The sequence below is a fragment of the Oryx dammah genome, unplaced genomic scaffold (assembly GCF_014754425.2).
Source record: "Oryx dammah isolate SB20612 unplaced genomic scaffold, SCBI_Odam_1.1 HiC_scaffold_16, whole genome shotgun sequence".
In the NCBI taxonomy this organism is placed as follows: Eukaryota; Metazoa; Chordata; class Mammalia; order Artiodactyla; family Bovidae; genus Oryx; species Oryx dammah.
In genome coordinates, this window is record NW_024070200.1 from 45,994,294 (window position 1) to 46,012,661 (window position 18,368).

Below are 18,368 nucleotides of genomic sequence, written 5' to 3' on the forward strand. Positions count from 1 at the left end.
TAAGGTCAAAATGATGTATTAATACCTTGCTGCTGCTGCTGCTGCTAAGTCGCTTCAGTCTTGTCCGACTCTGTACGACCCCACAGATGGCAGCCCACCAGGCTCCCCCGTCCCTGGGATTCTCCAGGCAAGGACAGTGGAGTGGGTTGCCATTTCCTTCTCCAATGCATGAAAGTGAAAAGTGAAAGTGAAGTCGCTCAGTCGTGTCCGACTCTCAGCGACCCCATGGACTGCAGCCTCCCAGGCTCCTCCGTCCATGGGAGTTTCCAGGCAGGAGTACTGGAGTGGGTGCCATTTATTAATACCTTGCATGCAGTGCTAAATTGCTTCAGTCATGTCCAACTCTGCGACGCTATGGACTGTAGCCCACCAGGCTCCTCTGTCCATGGTTCTTTACCACTGGTGCCACCTGGGAAGCCCCCATTTATACCTTACTTCTTTCCAAATACTTAAAGAAGACTAAAAATAGGGGCCAAGGAACTTCCCTGGCAGTCCAGTAGTTAAGACTGTGCCTTCTAGTGCAGGGAATGTGGGTTTGATCCCTTGTGGGGAAGCTAAGATACCACATGCCTCACTGGCCCCCCCAAAAAAGAGGCCATATTGTAACAAATTCAATAAAGACTTTTAAAGTGGTCCACATTAAAAAAAAAATCTAAAAAAAAGAGGGGGGGCAAATGTACCCTACTGAAATAGAAAAATCACAGCAGTGGATGAAAAAAAAAAAAAAAAAGAACATGGCTTAACTTCAAGGGCTAATTTCTGTTTTTAAGATTAAATATTAAACACAGTTCTCAGCTCCTTGGTAATCAGGATAGAAAGAATTCATGGTGGGCTGGTCTCAGAGTCAGGAGGATCTTCCAAGGAAGAAAGGACTTAAGTGGCCAGAGGGGCTGCCGATGAACACATCTAGCTTCCCTGCCTGCGTCCTGGACTGTCTCGTAACTGTCTCTTCCTCTGACGCTGGCTCCCTGCTGACCTTCTTACTGCATGTGTGTTATGCACCTACTACCTGTTCCCTGGTGCCTCAGATGGTAAAGACCACAGGAGACCCTGGTTCGATTCCTGGGTCGGGAAGACCCCTCGGAGAAGGGAATGGCTACCCACTCCAGTGTTCTTGCCTGGAGAATCCCATGGACAAAGGAGCTGGCGGGTTACAGTCCACGAGGTCACATGGAGTTGGACACGACTGAGCGACCAGCACGTACAGCTGTGCCAGCTTGTGACAGCAGAGCAGCACAGAGTGGAACCCAGCTTTACCTTTCCTTGCCTCCACCCATTCAACACTGGGCTGGCGGGGCAGAGAGGAATAAGAAACAATCAAGTTCTTACCTGCGTTAAGAAACAAAATGAAACTGATCAAATCTTAAAGCTCTTATTGACTTATTTCCAATAATTCTTGAGTTGGGCAGCCCCTAATCTAGCAGGTAGAAAGGAGGTCCAAGGAGCTGTACAGAATGAAAGACTTTTTCAGGTGCAAGGGATCAGGAACAAGGAAATTATATTTCCAGGCAAAAAAAGCAGGTTGGCTAAATGTCCACCGGCAGAGGAATGGATAAAGAAGATGTGGTACATATATACAATAGAATATTACTCAGCCACTAGAAAGAATGGAATAATGCCATTTGCAACCACACGGATGGATCTAGAGATTGTCTTACTGAGTGAAGTAAGTCAGAGGAGGAGAAATACCATATGACATCCCTTTTATGTGGAATCTCAAAAGAAATGACACAAACAAAATTACAAAACAGAGACTCACAGACTGAGAGAATGGACTTATGGTTGTCAGGGGGTAAGGATGTGGGGAAGGGATAGTCAGGGAGTTTGGAATGAATGTGTACACACTTCTATATTTAAGATGGATAACCAACAAGAACCTACTGTTATGCAGCAACCTGGATGGGAAGGGAGTTTGGGGGAGAATGGATACAGGTATATGTGTGGCTGAGTCCTTTCACCGTTCACCTGAAACTATCACAACATTGTTAATTGGCTATAACCCAATACAAAATTTAAAAAAAAATTTTTTTTTAAAGCAGTTTGGCTGTGGTAAGGTTACTTTCCTTTAGGAAAGGTCAGGGGTCTCTCAGGCATATTACCTAACTAGTGTTCTGACTGACTGGTTTAAAATTCCATTTAGGTGAAAGGTAAAGCTGTAACTAAGTTGTCACTGACTGGTGACATGGGGCTTGGCACACGGAGCTCCAGCTTGGGCCTGTGGTCTTGTTCATTTAATATTTATTTATTTAGCTGTGCTGAGCCTTAGTTGCAGCATGTGGACTCTTAGTTCCAGGGCAGGAATCGAACCTGGGCTCCCTGCATTGTGAGCAGTCTTAACCACTGGACTACAAGGAAAGTCCTCAATCTCTTTCTTTTTTAAGGAACAAGTGAACCAAATCTTTTTGTTACTGTAAAAAGCCCTGTTGCTGAAAAAGCACACAGAGTGGGCTTGTCTCCTCCTCACCTGTTACCTGTGTACTAACCTTCTGATCTTCAGCATCGGGCAGCTGAGCTTTGAGAGCAAAGGTTGTGCCGCCTTACAAATGGGGTGTTTGAACACCTGCCTCCACCCTTCCTGACCACTTACTGACTAACCCCAGCAGTTGGTGTCACTCACCTGCACAGCCAGCCGTGGATCACCCCAAACGACACATACTTCTGCTTTCTAAAATCAGGTGTGCTGCAGTCATGGGAAACCTAATTCCAGTCCGAGGGCGCCATTACTGGGAGGTAGAGGTGGATGAGTGTTTGGACTACACGGTGGGTGTGGCCTTTGAAGATGTCCCCAGACAGGAGGACCTGGGGGCAAACCGCCTCTCATGGTGCATGAGGCACGCATTTGCATCATCAAGGTAAGGCGAAATCTGGGTACCTGAGGTCAAAATGTGCTTTGGTAAGAATAGAGGGAGAGGTTTTCACTGGTAATAACTAAGGTCCACGTTATGTTTTCTAAAATATGCTAAGATGTTTCAGGACTCATTTCCTGCCCCTTTCCCTAAAGTCCAGCTAGAAAGAGAAAGCAGCTCTGGGTACTTTTGATAAAATAGCTAAAATTTATGGAGCGCTTACTCTGTGTTAAGCATTACTCAACAACCTTGCACATACTATCTCATTTGCCTCTCACAGCTGTACTGTCCCCTTTACTTGTTTTGGCTGTGCTGGGTCTTGGCTGTTTCCTGGGCTTTTCTCTAGTGGCGCCGAGCAGGGGCTACTCTCCAGTTGCAGCGTGGGCTTCTCATTGCGCTGGCTCCTCTTGCCGCGGAGCGCAGGCTCTAGAGCATGTAGGCTCAGTAGTTGTGGCTCCTGGGCTCTAGAGCGTAGGCGTAATAGTTGTAGCACTCGGGTTTAGTTACTCTACGGCATGTGGGCCTTTCCCAGACCAGAGAGGGAAACTGCGTTTCCTGCACTGACAGGTGGATTCTTTACACAGAGCCTCTGCCAACATGGATTCAGGGCTTGGATTCAAACCCAGGCAGTCTGGCTCCAAAGACAGCATTCTTTACCACTAAGTGATTGGTTTTACATTTATGTTCAACTTCAGTGTTACTAAATGAAGTTTGACTTGAAGCCCCAAATCCAACTTTTTTGGTAGATGTGGGCAGAAGCTTAATGGTTATGATTAATTCTGGTTTGCTTCTGCTGCTAAAAGCATTCTGTCCTCTAATGGAGGAAAATCCACAAGGCCCAGGCCAACAGACACTTCAGACTCAGAAGGCCATTGAGTGCAACCTCCCTCCATCTCAAAAATTGCAAAAAATTTTATCACCTCACTTTCCCAGCATCGTGTGTACTATGGGGGCCTCTGACCCTCAACTTGCTGAAACCTATTAATGTTTCACGCAGTGAAACCTCGATCATGGTTAGTTAAATGTTGCCATGCCCGAGCAAAGGGAAGACCAGTGTTCCTCCTGTAAGGTATTAGGACCAAAATGTGCTCTAAAATGCACTCTGCTAGACCTCAGACCCAGTTTGGAGAATGCAAGAGACACCGTGCACTGAGCCACACACTGTTTTTTAATATTCTGCCTGAAGTAAGACTAAAAAGCAGTCTCCTCTCTTAGTTAAGAACAAGGGGCATAAAGGAAGAGTGGGCATCTGTGTGGAGTGGGAGGGGTAAGGCTAAAAGAAGGGCGGGAACACACGACAGAGTAGGACAGGAAGGGTAAAAAGCTGAGCGCTGGAGCAGGCTTGTGGTCCCACCTTGGAAAGATGTCGGTGTGTGTGTGTGTGTGTGTGTGTTCACAGTGGAGGACTTGCACTTTTTGACTCAGTCTTAGACTCTATAGGTAGTGGGAGGGAAAGTAAAGGGTGACTGCTCAGTTGAGAAAAAATAAGGTGAACTGGGATGGAAATGGGCTAGTTTGCTCCAGCATGTTCTTAAGTGTTCACCCCAACTGTGTGGACCCCTATGCCGGCACACAGAGCTCTTCACGCGTCCATAGTGGGGCAGCGTTAGGCAATTCCCTTGGCGGGCTTTGGCTTCAGCCATTTCCAAAGCACACAGGAGAGGCAACCTGCCTTCATGGTGCAACCCTCCCCCGGCAGGAGACGGTGCAACTGCATACAGTACTGAGAGGTGACAGCGCCCAGGTGCCCCACTTGGTTTGAAAGTTTAAGAACGGATGCCTCACAATAACATGCAGATTATACAAAAAGGCCCCGTTTACTGCATGAAAGATCGTGAAGTTCCGTTTCAAATGTCTTTTATTTCAGGGGATTTACACATCTGAACCTTGAAATCCACATTTTTAAACATATGATTTCTATACAAATTTTGATGCAATATGAGTTTATGATAGTGTGTGTTAAGTTTTCTAGGTTAAGTGGCTGCTCAAAAACAGTTTTGAAACATAAGTTTGTTAGGACAAAGAGATATATAGTTTTAGAAATGGCCTGTTACTTTGATAGTCATTTAATGAAAGAAAATAATATAATCAAAGGAGTATTTGAAAATTGAAATGTTCTTTAAGTAGCCCATCCACAGAGTTTCTGAAGCTTTGCTATATCAACATTTAATCTTCAGGCATAAGTATGAATTTCTACACAACAAGACGACTCCAGACATAAGAATAACGGTTCCCCCAAAGAAGATTGGTATTCTGTTAGACTATGAAAATGCAAAGTTGTCATTTTTCAATGTGGACATTTCCCAGCATCTGTATACATTCAGCTGTCAGCTTCACCAGTTTGTGCATCCCTGTTTTTCCCTGGAAAAACCTGGCTGCCTGAAGATACACAACGGCATTTCAATGCCAAAGTACATCACTTTCTATTAGCCCACTCTGCTTGTCTCTCTCCCGTGCCTACCCCTCTCCCAGCCACTCACACCTCAGCTGCATGAACTTGGCATTCAATTCACCTGACTTGGATCCTGTGCACTGCCACCTGTGTGAGGCTAGGTTACTCAGTTCTAGTCCTGGCTCTAAAATGAAGGCTCTAACTAAACTCAAAGGTATTTAAGGCTGTCAAACTGCATTGGTCTATCTGTGCATATACAAAGTATCTCAGTCCCCAAGGCCTGCGGAGCTTGGGGGAGGAGGAGGGAAGATTCATGTTAGTGGCTCTGGCTGCCCCAGCACTTGTGACATCTCATTAGTTGGCCAAGAACTGGCTTGAGAAGGCAAGAGGCCATTGGCAGAGAGAACCAGGGAAGCCGTATCTCTTCTCACCAGCGTTCTCGTTTTCCCAGTGGTCAGTGGCAGTCTGGAGGGTGCGGTTTCTCCCATCAAGTACTTTCTAAAAACCCGTTCCTCTCCTTCACGGTATTTATGCCCTCTAATTTTGAAGTGACTTCTGTAATGCCTGATTCCACAAAGGCAAGACAGTGTCTGTCTTGTTCAGCACTTAGTCCCTGAAGCTGAGACGTGCACACTGAGTACCTGTTGAATAAAAGAGCATCTTTTTCATCTACCCACCGCTCTTCAGCCTATCACTGATCTACACGTGAGGGACAGCAGGGCTCATTCAAGCTGCGGCAAAAGACCTACGACCAGGAGATGGAGGGGAGGCAGTGTGACATAAGAAGGGCATCTGGGGCTTGGTGGCCATGTCGGTAAAGATGCAACATCCCGTGCTTCCTGGTGTCACAAATACTAAACGTGTTGCTTTCACTGTGTACATGTTGGGGACATGGTGTGCGGCCAGGGGGCCCTCGTAGGTCTGGTCAACATAGACACCAGTAGTTGCAACTGATTCTAGGAACTGACCTATAAGGTAAAGAGAACCATATCTGAAATTGGAAGGCTCGAGTTTGATTCCTGTGTTATAGCCACTTTGCTTTAGGCCCTAGAAAAGTCACACTATCTCCCTGAGCTTGTTTCCCTTTGAACAAAGAGAAAAATAACACTTATGTGCGTGCATTCACGCCAAGTCACTTCACTCATGACTGACTCTGTGCGACCCCATGGGCTGTAGCCCACCAGGCTCCTCTGTGATTCTCCAGGCAAGAATACTAGAGTGGGTTGCCATTTCCTCCTCCGGGGGATCTGCCTGACCGGGGCTCAAACCCGCATGTCTCCTTCATTGGCAGGCAGGTTCTCTACCACTAGCACCACCTGGGGAGCCCTTGTCTTCTAGGAGAGGAGATTTAATGACAAACATGAGAATGCAGAACCATGTATGACAGAGAGCAGACGCACAAGTCTTTTAGGAGAAAACATCAGCCTGCCAAGTGCAGAGCTGAGCACTGTGGGGAGAGGTGGTCTCCAGCCAGCGGCTTTGGGGCCTCCTGCCTCACTGCTCTCCTGCATTCTGAGAGGTCCACACCCAGCCCTCTCGGCTGCATTTCTGGTTTGGTTCTTGAGTTCATTTCCGGTGCCAGTTCTCAGAGACAATTTAGTATCATGTCCTGTGGGTGCTTCTACCTGGGTCCCATCACTTAGGGTTTTGTGTTAACTAAAAAATCTTTCATGCTTCCCAGTACATGCTGCATCTGACACAAGGAACCCCTCTTATCTCCTATCTCAAAACCCTGCCGATTCATATAAATAAGAACTCAGATTCTTAAACTCACAACTCAACCTGACAATCTTAAAGCTCCTTACACACACACATCTCTGCCCTACCCTGAAATAAGGAAGTAGCACAGAGATGGCTCAAGTTGCAGTTAAAATATGTGTATGTGTGTGTGTGTATTCAAAAATGCTCTCAGCTACTAAAAAACTACCAAGTAGGAAGTTGGACCTCACAGATCAAGTAAGTTTGAATGCAGGGTTCTTTCAGGCTTTATTTCACATATAAGATAAAATGGATAAAAACTAGGCACGTATAAGGTTTTAATAAGATTTTATTTTGATCAAGAAAAAATGGTCTACAATTAGCTTTTGACATTTAAAATCCACTTAAACAAGGCAGATGACCAACTTCAAGTATCACAATTACTCAGCATAAAGAAACTTTAACATGTTTCTCATCTTCTACAAGGGAAAAAAAAAGTCTGGAAAAGAACCAAAACAAAACTTTCGTTTTTTTGTAAAATATTCTAATTCCTTAAAATGCCAAGAACTATCTACTGAAACTACATTTCAACAAGGGGCAGGATTTACCTCAAGGCCATGTTCACCTGCAACCTGCTGATAAATCTGTTAAAAAACAAAACAGAAAAAGATTAAAAAAAAAAAAACATCAGACCACTGTAGCCACCATCCTTCATAATGGGCAATTAAGACAAAAGGTATCAAAATCTGTTCTTTTCTTAGCTTTACCTATATAACTCTTTACGTATATCACCAAATAACTCCTGAGCAATTAACATAAGCTTTGGCCTCCCCACCTTAACAAAGGGGAAAGGGAGTATGTAAAACTGCCATAGAATCCTGGTGTAGACCAACAGGGGTTCAGAGATTTAGAGCACTCAGAACCTAAGGCACCCTTGTTAGATGAGACTGCAAAGTTGGTTAGAGACTTGGGATATAAAATGACACCAGTTTCTAGTAAAACTGAATCACCTTTTCTTTGGAGAAGTATTATGTTTAATAACTGACTTCCTGTTGATTCAAACAACAGTTTGCAAGCACTTGTACACATCCAATAAAATATTTCTGAAGCTTGTGCTTGGTCATCAGTCTGCTCTTTCCATCTTCCAGCACATGTGAAAACCTTACACGGCTCACACACTGACAGCTGCCCCCAGCACGATTCACCATGACACAGCATTCTGTAAACAACACTATACTGGTCTCCATCCAGGGAAGTTTAGCCATCTGGAGACTTCCTTGACGCTCTGAAGCCTGCACTACAGGAAGGTCCTCTCCTCCGCTTTCCTAACCAACCTCTCCAATTTCCAATTGCTCTCCTATCAATTAAAGAGTAAGAGTCTCATAGGCTCACTAAGTCTCTCTTCAACCTCACTCATCTCTGTATTCACTACTATTTTCTACAGAAAGATGATGCAAACTGTTATCATTGCTGTTGGTAGATAAGTAGGTCTTGAATTCATTTTGCACACAAGACCTGTTCTATCTACCTTTTCATTTAGGAGGCTAAAAGCAGAGTCAGCTTGACTTCAAGGACTCTATTTTGTTAGTCTCCAGAAGAACATGACAAGTCCAGCTTTTGGAACACTGTATTCTAGCATGTCAAGACACTGAGGGAATGGTCATTTATTACTTTTATCACTTAAAGCTTTAAGAGATTTGAACTCTTACATATGCTTCCTTCACAGCAACCAATGGTTAATGAACCTAAATGCAAGATAACACTTTGTGATTTGGAAAGAGTCCATCCAGTCAGGATCTTTTCTGTCAATTAGGAAGTCTCTTGCAAGGAGTATTAACCATGAGCAGGGCACAACTACACCCCAAGTCAGTAAAATGCTCCCAAATATTTTAGAAATGCTACTAAACAGTTCATGTCTTACTACTACAGAGCTTCTTTTCTGCAATTCCCCAATCCCAGAAAAAAACATTAAGCCCAACTTACTAATTGATTGCCTTTTTCTTCATTTTCCCCAGTTTGACAGATTCAGGGTTTTTTTTGCTCTATTTCCACCTCACTCAAATCCTGGTGGAATTAAACTGGCATTTATGTGAGCTATGCAAATTCAACTTAACAGCTTGCAGCTGATAAAAACAACATGCAGTCACCCAGACAGAGCCAACAAAAATGTTTTTGTAGTATGAACTTGGATTCTAATCTTGCTGTCTTCCCCCGTGCTCATTCCTAAGCTTAAATGTGGGGATCTCTTCTTTTGGTGTTGGAGAAGACTCTAGAGAGTCCCTTGGACTGCAAGGAGGTCCAACCAGTCCATCCTAAAGGAGATCAGTCTTGGGTGTTCATTGGAAGGACTGATGCTAAAGATGAAACTCTAATACTTTGGCCACCTCATGTGAAGAGTTGACTCATTGGAAAAGACCCTGATGCTGGGAGGGATTGGGGGCAGGAGAAGGGGACGACAGAGGATGAGATGGCTGGATGGCATCATGACTTTGAGTGAACTCCAGGAGTTGGTGATGGACAGGGAGGCCTGGCGTGCTGCGATTCATGGGGTCGCAAAGAGTCGGACACGACTGAGCGACTGAACTGAACTAAATGTCCTTATATTCAAAAAGACTGAACTGGAGACAAGAATATAATCCACTCACTGGGAAAGAAGCCAACAAACAAATTGAGGTTTCCTAGCTATGCATTTAAACAAAGCAGGAACTTAGTTTTTACACATGGATTTACTGAGTACATACATTACTTCTTGGTAAAACCATCCTATTATTCTGCCACTCAGAAGGATTTCTACCCATCCAGTTAAGGGGGAGGGAGCAGTGAGAGAAGGAAAACAAAAGAAGCAAGATACAAAAATAAGGCTAACGCTCTGGGGAAAACACCTGACGGTGTCTTCTGTACAATTTATAATTCAGCCACAGATTCCCGGAAATCTGGAACGACCACCCCCCACCCCCACCCCCACTCCTTGTCCACCTGTATAAATGCCTGTATAAAGGTCGCTTCTTAGAAGCACTGCCTAATTTCTCCCTCTCTCAGGCTGATTTAAGTGCCACACACTCACCTCCTTCAGAATACTTAAGTGGCTATACTGCCACCATGACCTATGTCTACTCCGCTCGACTGTAAGTCAATCAAAGGCAAGAACTGTGCCTTCATAATTTCTGAATGATCAAATCATGGAAACAACGGTGTTCTGCTTTCAAAGTGCTCATATACCTGAAGAAAAAAAAAGGGAGAGACATCAAATTGTCTTCCAAAATTACAAGCCTCTTTATTAGAAAGTGGGTTTTAAATTTCTGTATACAGGCAGGAACAGGGAGAGGGATTCTCAACCTTTCTTCTGTCCCAGTATACCTTGGATGGATTCATATTGCACCTAAATGTACAACACCTCTCTCTTCATTCCTGCTCACTTTTTCTCCCAAAGACTTTTTTAGCAATCCAAAGAGACAGCACGGTGTGGAGGAAAGAATTCTGGGTTGGAAATGAAACCTCACTTTCAGTTTGTCTCACTAACAACCTGTGTTACTTTCAGTCGGTCCCCTCTCAGAGACTGTGCTTCAATCTAAGATGAAAGGAGGGGTATGACCTAGACGATCCTGTTCCAACTCTAATACCAAATGATGACGCTGCTGGCCAATTCGGGAAGCTTAAAAATGACCACCTGTGAGTGTACTTTTTCAAATTAATGCAACAGGCGCTGCTACCGGGAAGGAATCATCGACTCAGAAAGGCAGGGTTCGTATAGACTTTCACGTTATGTAACTTACGCAACACAGATCTCGCCCCCGTAAAATTACACCTACTTAAGTCTTTTCTTAAACTTCATTCTGGGTGTGGATTTCTCCCTTCCGTATCTATCCTCACTTTTCCGTGAGCTATCAAGCTCGTTTTTCAGACGAGGTCGAAAGAGCTGAGGACAATGAGTTAGTAACGAGACCTCGGTCGCTGGTGGCCTGACCCGGCGACAGATACACCGACCCCTCACCTCTAACTCCGGTTCCCTGCCGCATCCCTTGAAGGCGATGCTACAGACAGCCTGCCTACAAGGTAGCTGCAGTCATCCGCCCCGCCGAGTGGCCAGAGATCAGCCTTACCTTACGCAATACAATGAGCCTACTTCCCGGTGTCCGATGTCGGTGGCAACTCCCTTCTCCTTCCTGCAGAAAAGAGCTGCTTCCGGTTTCCGGGGCGCCAGGAGGAAGTCCCGCCCCACGCGACAGCGTGAGGCGGGGCGTCTCGTAGAGGGTCCGTTAGCTTGTGATACTGTCAGAGGCATGCTCTCCGCTGGGTAGTACAGACCGGAGGAACGCTGGACGGTGGGTTGTTGCTGGGTCCACGGCCGTGGGGAGAAGCCTGGGAGCCACTGAGCGGGGTTTGGGAGAGCGACTTGGAGACGCCATCTTCTCAGAAAATAACCCCCTTCTCCAACAGGGGTCCTCCGTGTTTCTCGCTTTGCTCCAGTTGCCCCATGCTGTATTTAGTTTCTCACTGTGTTTCGGTTTTCCGTGTGGTCCCATATCTTGCTTCAGTAATGCTGAGTGTTGGCTGTGCATCTCGCAGCAGTTAGTTCATAAATGCCTGGTAATTCTTGGCCAGTAGGACTGCTGAAGCTCAACTCATTGCTTTACCAGCGACGGGATTGAGCGCCTACGTAGTACTGGAGCGGTTTGTGGGTAAAGGCACTCTTGGGGCCGGGAACGTAAATTAGAAGTTAAAGTTACTGTTGTCTTAGTTTCCTAGGGCTGTCATAAAGAAATAACACATATTGGGTGGCTTAAAGCAACATATTCCTTTTCTCACAGTTCTGGAGGCTGGAAGCCCGAAAGACTAAAGGTGTCAACAAGATCATGTTTCCTCTGAGGCACTGGGTAAACCCCCTCCCCACTTGCCTCTTGGTAGTTTCTGGTTCATTTCAGTACAGTCGCTCAGTCGTGTCTTGACTCTTTGCGACCCCATGGACTGCAGCACGCCAGGCCTCCCTGTCCATCACCAACTCCCATAGCTTACTCAAAGTCATGTCCATTGAGTCGGTGGTGATGCTATGCAACCATCTCCTCCTCTGTCATCCCCTTCTCCCACCTTCAATCTCTCCCAGCATCAGGGTCTTTTCCAGTGAGTCAGTTCTTTGCATCAGGTGGCAAAAGTATTGGAGCTGCAGCACCAGTCCTTCCAATGAATATTCGAGACTGATATCCTTTAGGATTGACTGGTTTGATCTCCTTGCAGTCCAAGGGACTTTCAAGAGTCTTCTCCAGCACCACAGTTCAAAAGCAGCAATTCTTCGAGGCTCAGCTTTCTTTATGGTCCAGCTGTCACATCCTTACATGACTACTGGAAGAACCATAGCTTTGACTAGACCAACCTTTGTTGGCAAAGTAATGTCTCTGCTTTTTAATATACCTCTAGGTTGGTCATACCTTTTCGTCCAAGGAGCAAGCGTCTTTTAACTTATGGCTGAAGTATCCATCTGCTTTTATTTTGGAGCCCAAGAAAATAAAGTCTGCCACTGTTTCCATTGTTTCCCCATGTATTTGCCATGAAGTGATGGGACTGAATGCCATGATCTTTGTTTTTTGAATGTTGAGTTTTAAGCCAGCTTTTTTGCTCTCCTTTTTCACTTAATCAGAAGGCTCTTCAGTTGCTCTTCACTTTCTGCCCAAAGAGTGGTGTCATCTGCATATCTGAGGTTATTGATATTTCTCCTGGCAATCTTGATTCCAGCTTGTGCTTCATGCAGCCGGACATTTCACATGATGTACTCTGTATATAAGTTAAATAAGCGGGATGACAGTTTACAGCTTTGTGGTATTCCTTTCCCAACTTGGAACCAGTCTGTTGTTGCATGTACGGTTCTAACTATTGCTTCTTGACCTGCATACAGATTTCTCAGGAGACAGGTAAGGTGGTCTGGTATTCCCATCTCTTGAAGAATTTTCCACAGTTTGTTGTGATCCACTCAGTCAAAGACTTTGGTGTAGTCAATAAAGCAGAAGTAGATGGTTTTTTGGAATTCTCTTGCTTTTTTTATGATCCAGCAGATGTTGGCAATTTGATCTCTGGTTCCTTTGCCTTTTTTAAATCCAGCTTGAACATGTGGAAGTTCATGGTTCGTGTACTGTTGAAGCATAGGTCGGAGCATTTTGAGCATTACTTTGCTGGCGTGTGAGATGAGTGCAGACCTGCAGTATGAACATTCTTTGGTATGGCCTTTCTTTGGGATTGGAATGAAAACTGACCTTCAGTCCTGTGGCTACTGCTGCGTTTTCCAAATTTGCTGACATACTGAGTGCAGCACTTTAGCCACATCATCTTTTAGGATTTGAAAGAGCTCAGCTGGAATTCCATCACCTTTGCTAGCTTTGTTCATATTGATGCTTCCTAAGGCCAATTTGACTTCACATTCCAGGATGTCTGGCTCTAGGTGAGTGATCACACTATCACTCTGGGTCATGAAGATTTTTTTTGTAGTTCTTCTGTGTATTCTTGCCACATATTCTTAATATCTTCTGCTTCTGTTAGGTCCCTACCATTGCTGTCCTTTATTGAACCCATCTTTGCATGAATTGTTCCCTTGGTATCTCTAATTTTCTTGAAGAGATCTCTAGTCTTTCCCATTCTTTGTTTTCCTCTATTTCTTTGCGTTGATCCCTGAGGAAGGCTTTTTTTAATCTCTCCTTGCTATTCTTTGAAACTTTATATTCAGATGGATATATCTTTCCTTTTTTCCTCGCCTTTTGTTTCTCTTCTTTCCTCAGCTATTTGTAAGGCCTCCTCAGAGAACCATTTTGCCTTTTTGCATTTCTTTTTCATGGGAATGGTTTTGATCACTGCCTCATGTATAATATCACAAACCTCCACCCATAGTTCTTCAGGCACTCTCTCTATCAGATCAACTCCCTTGAATCTGTTTGTCACTTCCACTGTATGATCGTAAGGGATTTGATTTAGGTCATACCCGAATGGTCTAGTGGTTTCCACTACTTTCTTCAATTTAAGTCTGAATTTGGCAACAAGGAGTTCATGATCAGAGCCACAGTCATTTCCTCGTCTTGTTTTTGCTGACTGTATAGAGTTTCTCCATCTTTGGCTGCAAAGAATATAATCAATCTGATTTCAGTATTGACCATTTGGTGATGTCCATTTGTAGAGTCATCTCTTGTGTTGTTGGAAGAGGGCATTTGCCATGACCAGTGCGTTCTCTTGGCAAAACTCTGTTAGCCTTTGCCCTGCTTCATTTTGTACTCCAAGGCCAAAGTTGCCTGTTACTCCAGGTATCTCTTGACTTCCGGCTTTTGCATTCCAGTCCCCTATGATAAAAAGGACATCTTTTTTGGGTGTTAGTTCTAGAAGGTCTTGTAGGTCTTTATAGAACTGTTCAACTTCTTTGGCATTAGCAGTTGGGGCATAGACTTGGATAACTGTGATACTGAATGGTTTACCTTGGAAACAAACAGAGATCATTTTGTTGTTATTGAGACTAAACCCAAGTAATGCATTTTGAACTCCTTTGTTGACTGTGAAGGCTACTCCATTTCCTCTAAGGGATTGTTGGCCACAGTGGTAGATATAATGGTCATCTGAATTAAATTCGTCCATTCCAGTCTATTTTAGTTCACTGATTCCTAAAATGTCGATGTTCACTCTTGCCATCTCCTGTTTGAGCACTTCCAATTTACCTTGATTCAGGGACCTAACATTCCAGGTTCCTACGCAATATTATTCTTTATAGCATCAGACTCCCATCACCAGTCACAGGTACAACAAGGCGTTGTTTTAGCTTTGACTCCGTCTCTTCATTCTTTCTGGATCTATTTCTCAACTCTTCTCCAGTAGCATATTGTGCACCTACCAACCTGGGGAGTTCGTCTTTCAGTGTCATATCTTTCTGTCTTTTCATACTCTTCATGGGGTTCTCAAGGCAAGAATACTGAAGTGGTTTGCCATTCCCTTCCCCAGTTTCTGGTGCTGTCCAACAGCCCTTGATGTTCTATGCTTGTAGCTACTCCTTACTCCAGTCTCTTAACTCTGTTCTCCTTATGTTTCTTCTCTTAAAAGATGAGATGTAGGGCCCAGCCTACTCCAGTATGACCTGAATTTAACTTATTACATCTGCAATGGCACTGATTCCAGATAAAGTTGCATTCTAAGGTCCAGGAAGGACATGACTGGGAGTGGGGGAAAGGATTTGACACTATCCAACCCAGAATAGCTGTCAAAGAGCCTACGAAGTAGGCAGGCCAAATACTGACAATCAACAGCGTAGTACAAGTGAACTCAAACATATTTTAGTTGGATCTAAGAAGTTTTCATGGACACTGGGGCTTCCCAAGTGGTGCTAATGGTCAAGAACACACTTGCCAGGACTTCCCTGGTGGCTCAGATGGTAAAACGTCCATCTACAATGTGAGAGACCTGGGCTCAATCCCTGGGTTGGGAGATTCCCTGGAGAAGGAAATGGCAACCCACTCCAGTACTTTTGCCTTGAAAATCCCATGGACAGAGGAGCTTGGGGCAGGCTACTATCCATGGGGTCGCAAAGAGTCAGGCACGACTGAGCGACTTCACTTCAGTGCAGGAGATGTAAGAGACACAAGGTTTCGTCCCTGGGTGGGGAAGATCGCCTGGAGGAGGCCATGACAGCCCACTCCAGTGTTCTTGCCTGGAAAACCCCATGGACAAAGGAGCCTGGCGGACTACAGTCCATAGGGTCACAAAGAGTCAGATACGAACGAAATGACTTAGCGCACACACACAGACACACACACTGTGAGGGGTGGGTAGAATTTGGATGTGTCATTTGTAGACCTTCACAGCGTGCTTGGCAAACAGACAGCACTGACAAGCACTGGTTGAAATGTAAAAAGAAGTTAGGTTAAAGCAGGAGGGATCTTGAATGCAGGCTGAAGAGTTTGGGGTCTGCTCTGTATGTTAAAAGAATAAGTTGAAATGTTTCAGGATGTGGGAGTTGTGCTTTGAAGATTGATTAGTAACTTGAGCCAAACTTCTGTTGTGTTACTTACTCCAATTTAAGGAGTATTAATCTCATCCTCTGATACCCTGTGCTTTTTCTTCCTGATGGCCCTGCTCACGCCGTCCTTTATTTCTGGAATGCTGCTTTCAGGCCATGTGACTTTCACTTGTTGATTTTTTTTTTTTTTGTCATGGAAATTGTGCTATGATATGAGGTGGGGAGGAGAGTTGTTCAACTTACTATTTTTTTAAATTGAAGTATAGTTGATTTACAGTGTTGTATTTCAGGTGTACAGAAAAGTGATTCATATATGTTCTCTTTCAGATTCTTCTCCATTATAGGTTACTACAAGATAATGTAGTTTCCTGTACTTTAGTTTCCTATGGATTCCCTTGTTGTTTACCTATTTTATATATGGTAATGTGTATGTATTAATCCCATAGTCCTAATTTACCCCCCCCTTCCCCTTTGGTAACCATAAGTTTGTTTTACATGTCTGTGTCTATTTTTATTTTGTAAATAAAAAATGCTTTCTATGTCTGTGTCTATTTTTGTTTTGTAAGTAAAAATGTTTTGTATCATTTTTTTAGATTCCACATATAAAGGATATCGTATGCCATTTGCCTTTCTCTGACTGACTGACTTCTCTTAATCTCTGGGTCTATCCGTGTTGCTGCAAATGGTGTTATTTCATTCATTTTATGGCTGAGTAATAGTGCATTGCATATATGGAATATTATCTTCTTTCTCCACATCTTCTTTCTCCATCGTCTGCCCGTGGGCATTTACGTTGCTTCTGTGTCTTGACTATTATAAACTGTGCTGCTGTGAACACTGGGGTACAGGGATCTTTTAGAATTGGAGCTTTTGTCTTTTCTGAGTTTATGTCCAGGAGTGGAATTTTTGGATCCTATGGTAACTCTGAGGTTTTTTAAGGAACCTGCAGACTGTTCTCCATAGTGGTTACATCAAATTTACATTCCCACCAACAGGATAGGAGGGTTCCCTTTTCTCCACACCCTCTCCAGCATACTTTTTGTTGATGGCCATTCTGATCTGTGTGAGGTGATAACTTCATTGTAGTTTATCCTTATTTTATATTGTTAGTATCCCCCTGATAGCACAAGCAAGCAAGCAAACAACAACAAAAAACACTAGAGACCAAACTCACATAGATACAGTCTTCTAAAGTAAAATATTTGCAAATTAATCCCATACTCCATTTGGAACAAGAAAGCATTTATGCACTGATTTAATATTTGAAAATATGTTGCTACAAATCATTTATATACTTTAGAGGTTTTAAAAAAACTATATGATCACTTCAACTGATAAATGTTTTCTGAAATAATTTAGTATCTACTTAATACACTTTCAGCAAAATGGGATTGGATAAATAGCAAGTTGATAAAAGGCACCATTGTGCATACTGATGAAACATTAGAGACATTGAAGTCAGGAAAAAACAGATAGCCACTTTCACTGCTAGTATTTAACTTGGTGTTAGATTTTGTAGCCAATGCAGCGAAACAAGAAAAAGACAAGATTGGGAAAGGAAGAAGCAAAAATATTATTTTCAGATGATGTAATTTTTCTTTCTAAAAAATGCAGGAGAATTAAATGACAAACTATTAGAACTAATTAAATGGTTCAGCAAGTGGCTAACAATATATAAAAACTTAAAATTTTGTTATTTGTCAGTAATAAAATAGAAAAAAAGAATCCATCAGAATACAGTGAACAAAAGATGTACAGTAATATGAATATTATTGAAAGACATGAAAGGTTTAATTAAATGAAGATTTTCATGTTCCAGGATTGAAAAAATTCAGTGTTTTAAAGATATAATTTTATGACAAAAGTTTTTGATACTGTGCCTATTAAAATACTGATAGGCTGTCCAAATAACTATTTTGCCAAAGTATATTATTTTTTGATAGACTCCTATGTGCAATTTATTGATATTTTATTTAGAATATATTTCTTATTAGATTGGCATGTGGGATTTTTTGGTACTATATTAATCATATGTTGGTATTTAAAATTGTATGAGATCCCTTAAAATAGGGAGCATTTCTCATTTTTTTATGGTCTGAAATAATTGAAGTAACTTTAGAATTATCTGCTCTTTTAAGACTAAATAGAAAACTTGATTGTGAAACTATATTGTATAAAACATTATTATATGTGAATTTTAAATAAAGTGTCTGCTCTCTTCTGTGATAATTGAATTACTCATCTTTTCTACTTTTTTGGTGTCAATTATAATTTATACTTTGCTTGGAAGTCATCCATTTCCAAAAGGTTTTTTAAATTAGTTGTCATTATGTTAGACATAGAATTCTCTTATGATTTTAAAAATCTGTTCTGCACACGTGGTTGTTTCCTTTCTCATTCCTAACCTTACGTATTTTTTTCTAAACACAAAGGATTTATTTTCTTGAACTCTTCAAGG

General features: G+C 43.0%; 1 protein-coding gene, 1 long non-coding RNA gene and 1 other non-coding gene across 3 annotated transcripts in view; 1 reads left to right on the plus strand and 2 right to left on the minus strand.

Annotated features, from left to right (window-relative positions):
* FSD2 (fibronectin type III and SPRY domain containing 2) overlaps positions 1-7,621 on the plus strand; it is a 47,141-nt gene extending 39,520 nt beyond the window's left edge. The window contains exons 14-15 of the mRNA XM_040257503.1: positions 2,676-2,852; positions 5,024-7,621. Coding sequence (XP_040113437.1) covers positions 2,676-2,852; positions 5,024-5,276 — 430 coding nt within the window. The 3' untranslated portion in view covers positions 5,277-7,621. The remainder of the gene's footprint in view (positions 1-2,675; positions 2,853-5,023) is intronic.
* Positions 7,268-9,994, minus strand: LOC120875617. The gene is made up of 2 exons (XR_005723996.1): positions 9,526-9,994; positions 7,268-9,205 (listed from the first exon to the last, which is right to left on the minus strand). It is a non-coding gene; the product is annotated as an uncharacterized LOC120875617 (long non-coding RNA).
* On the minus strand, positions 8,405-8,531 carry LOC120875755. Its single transcript, XR_005724057.1, has one exon.
* Positions 9,995-18,368: the final 8,374 nt, after the last annotated feature.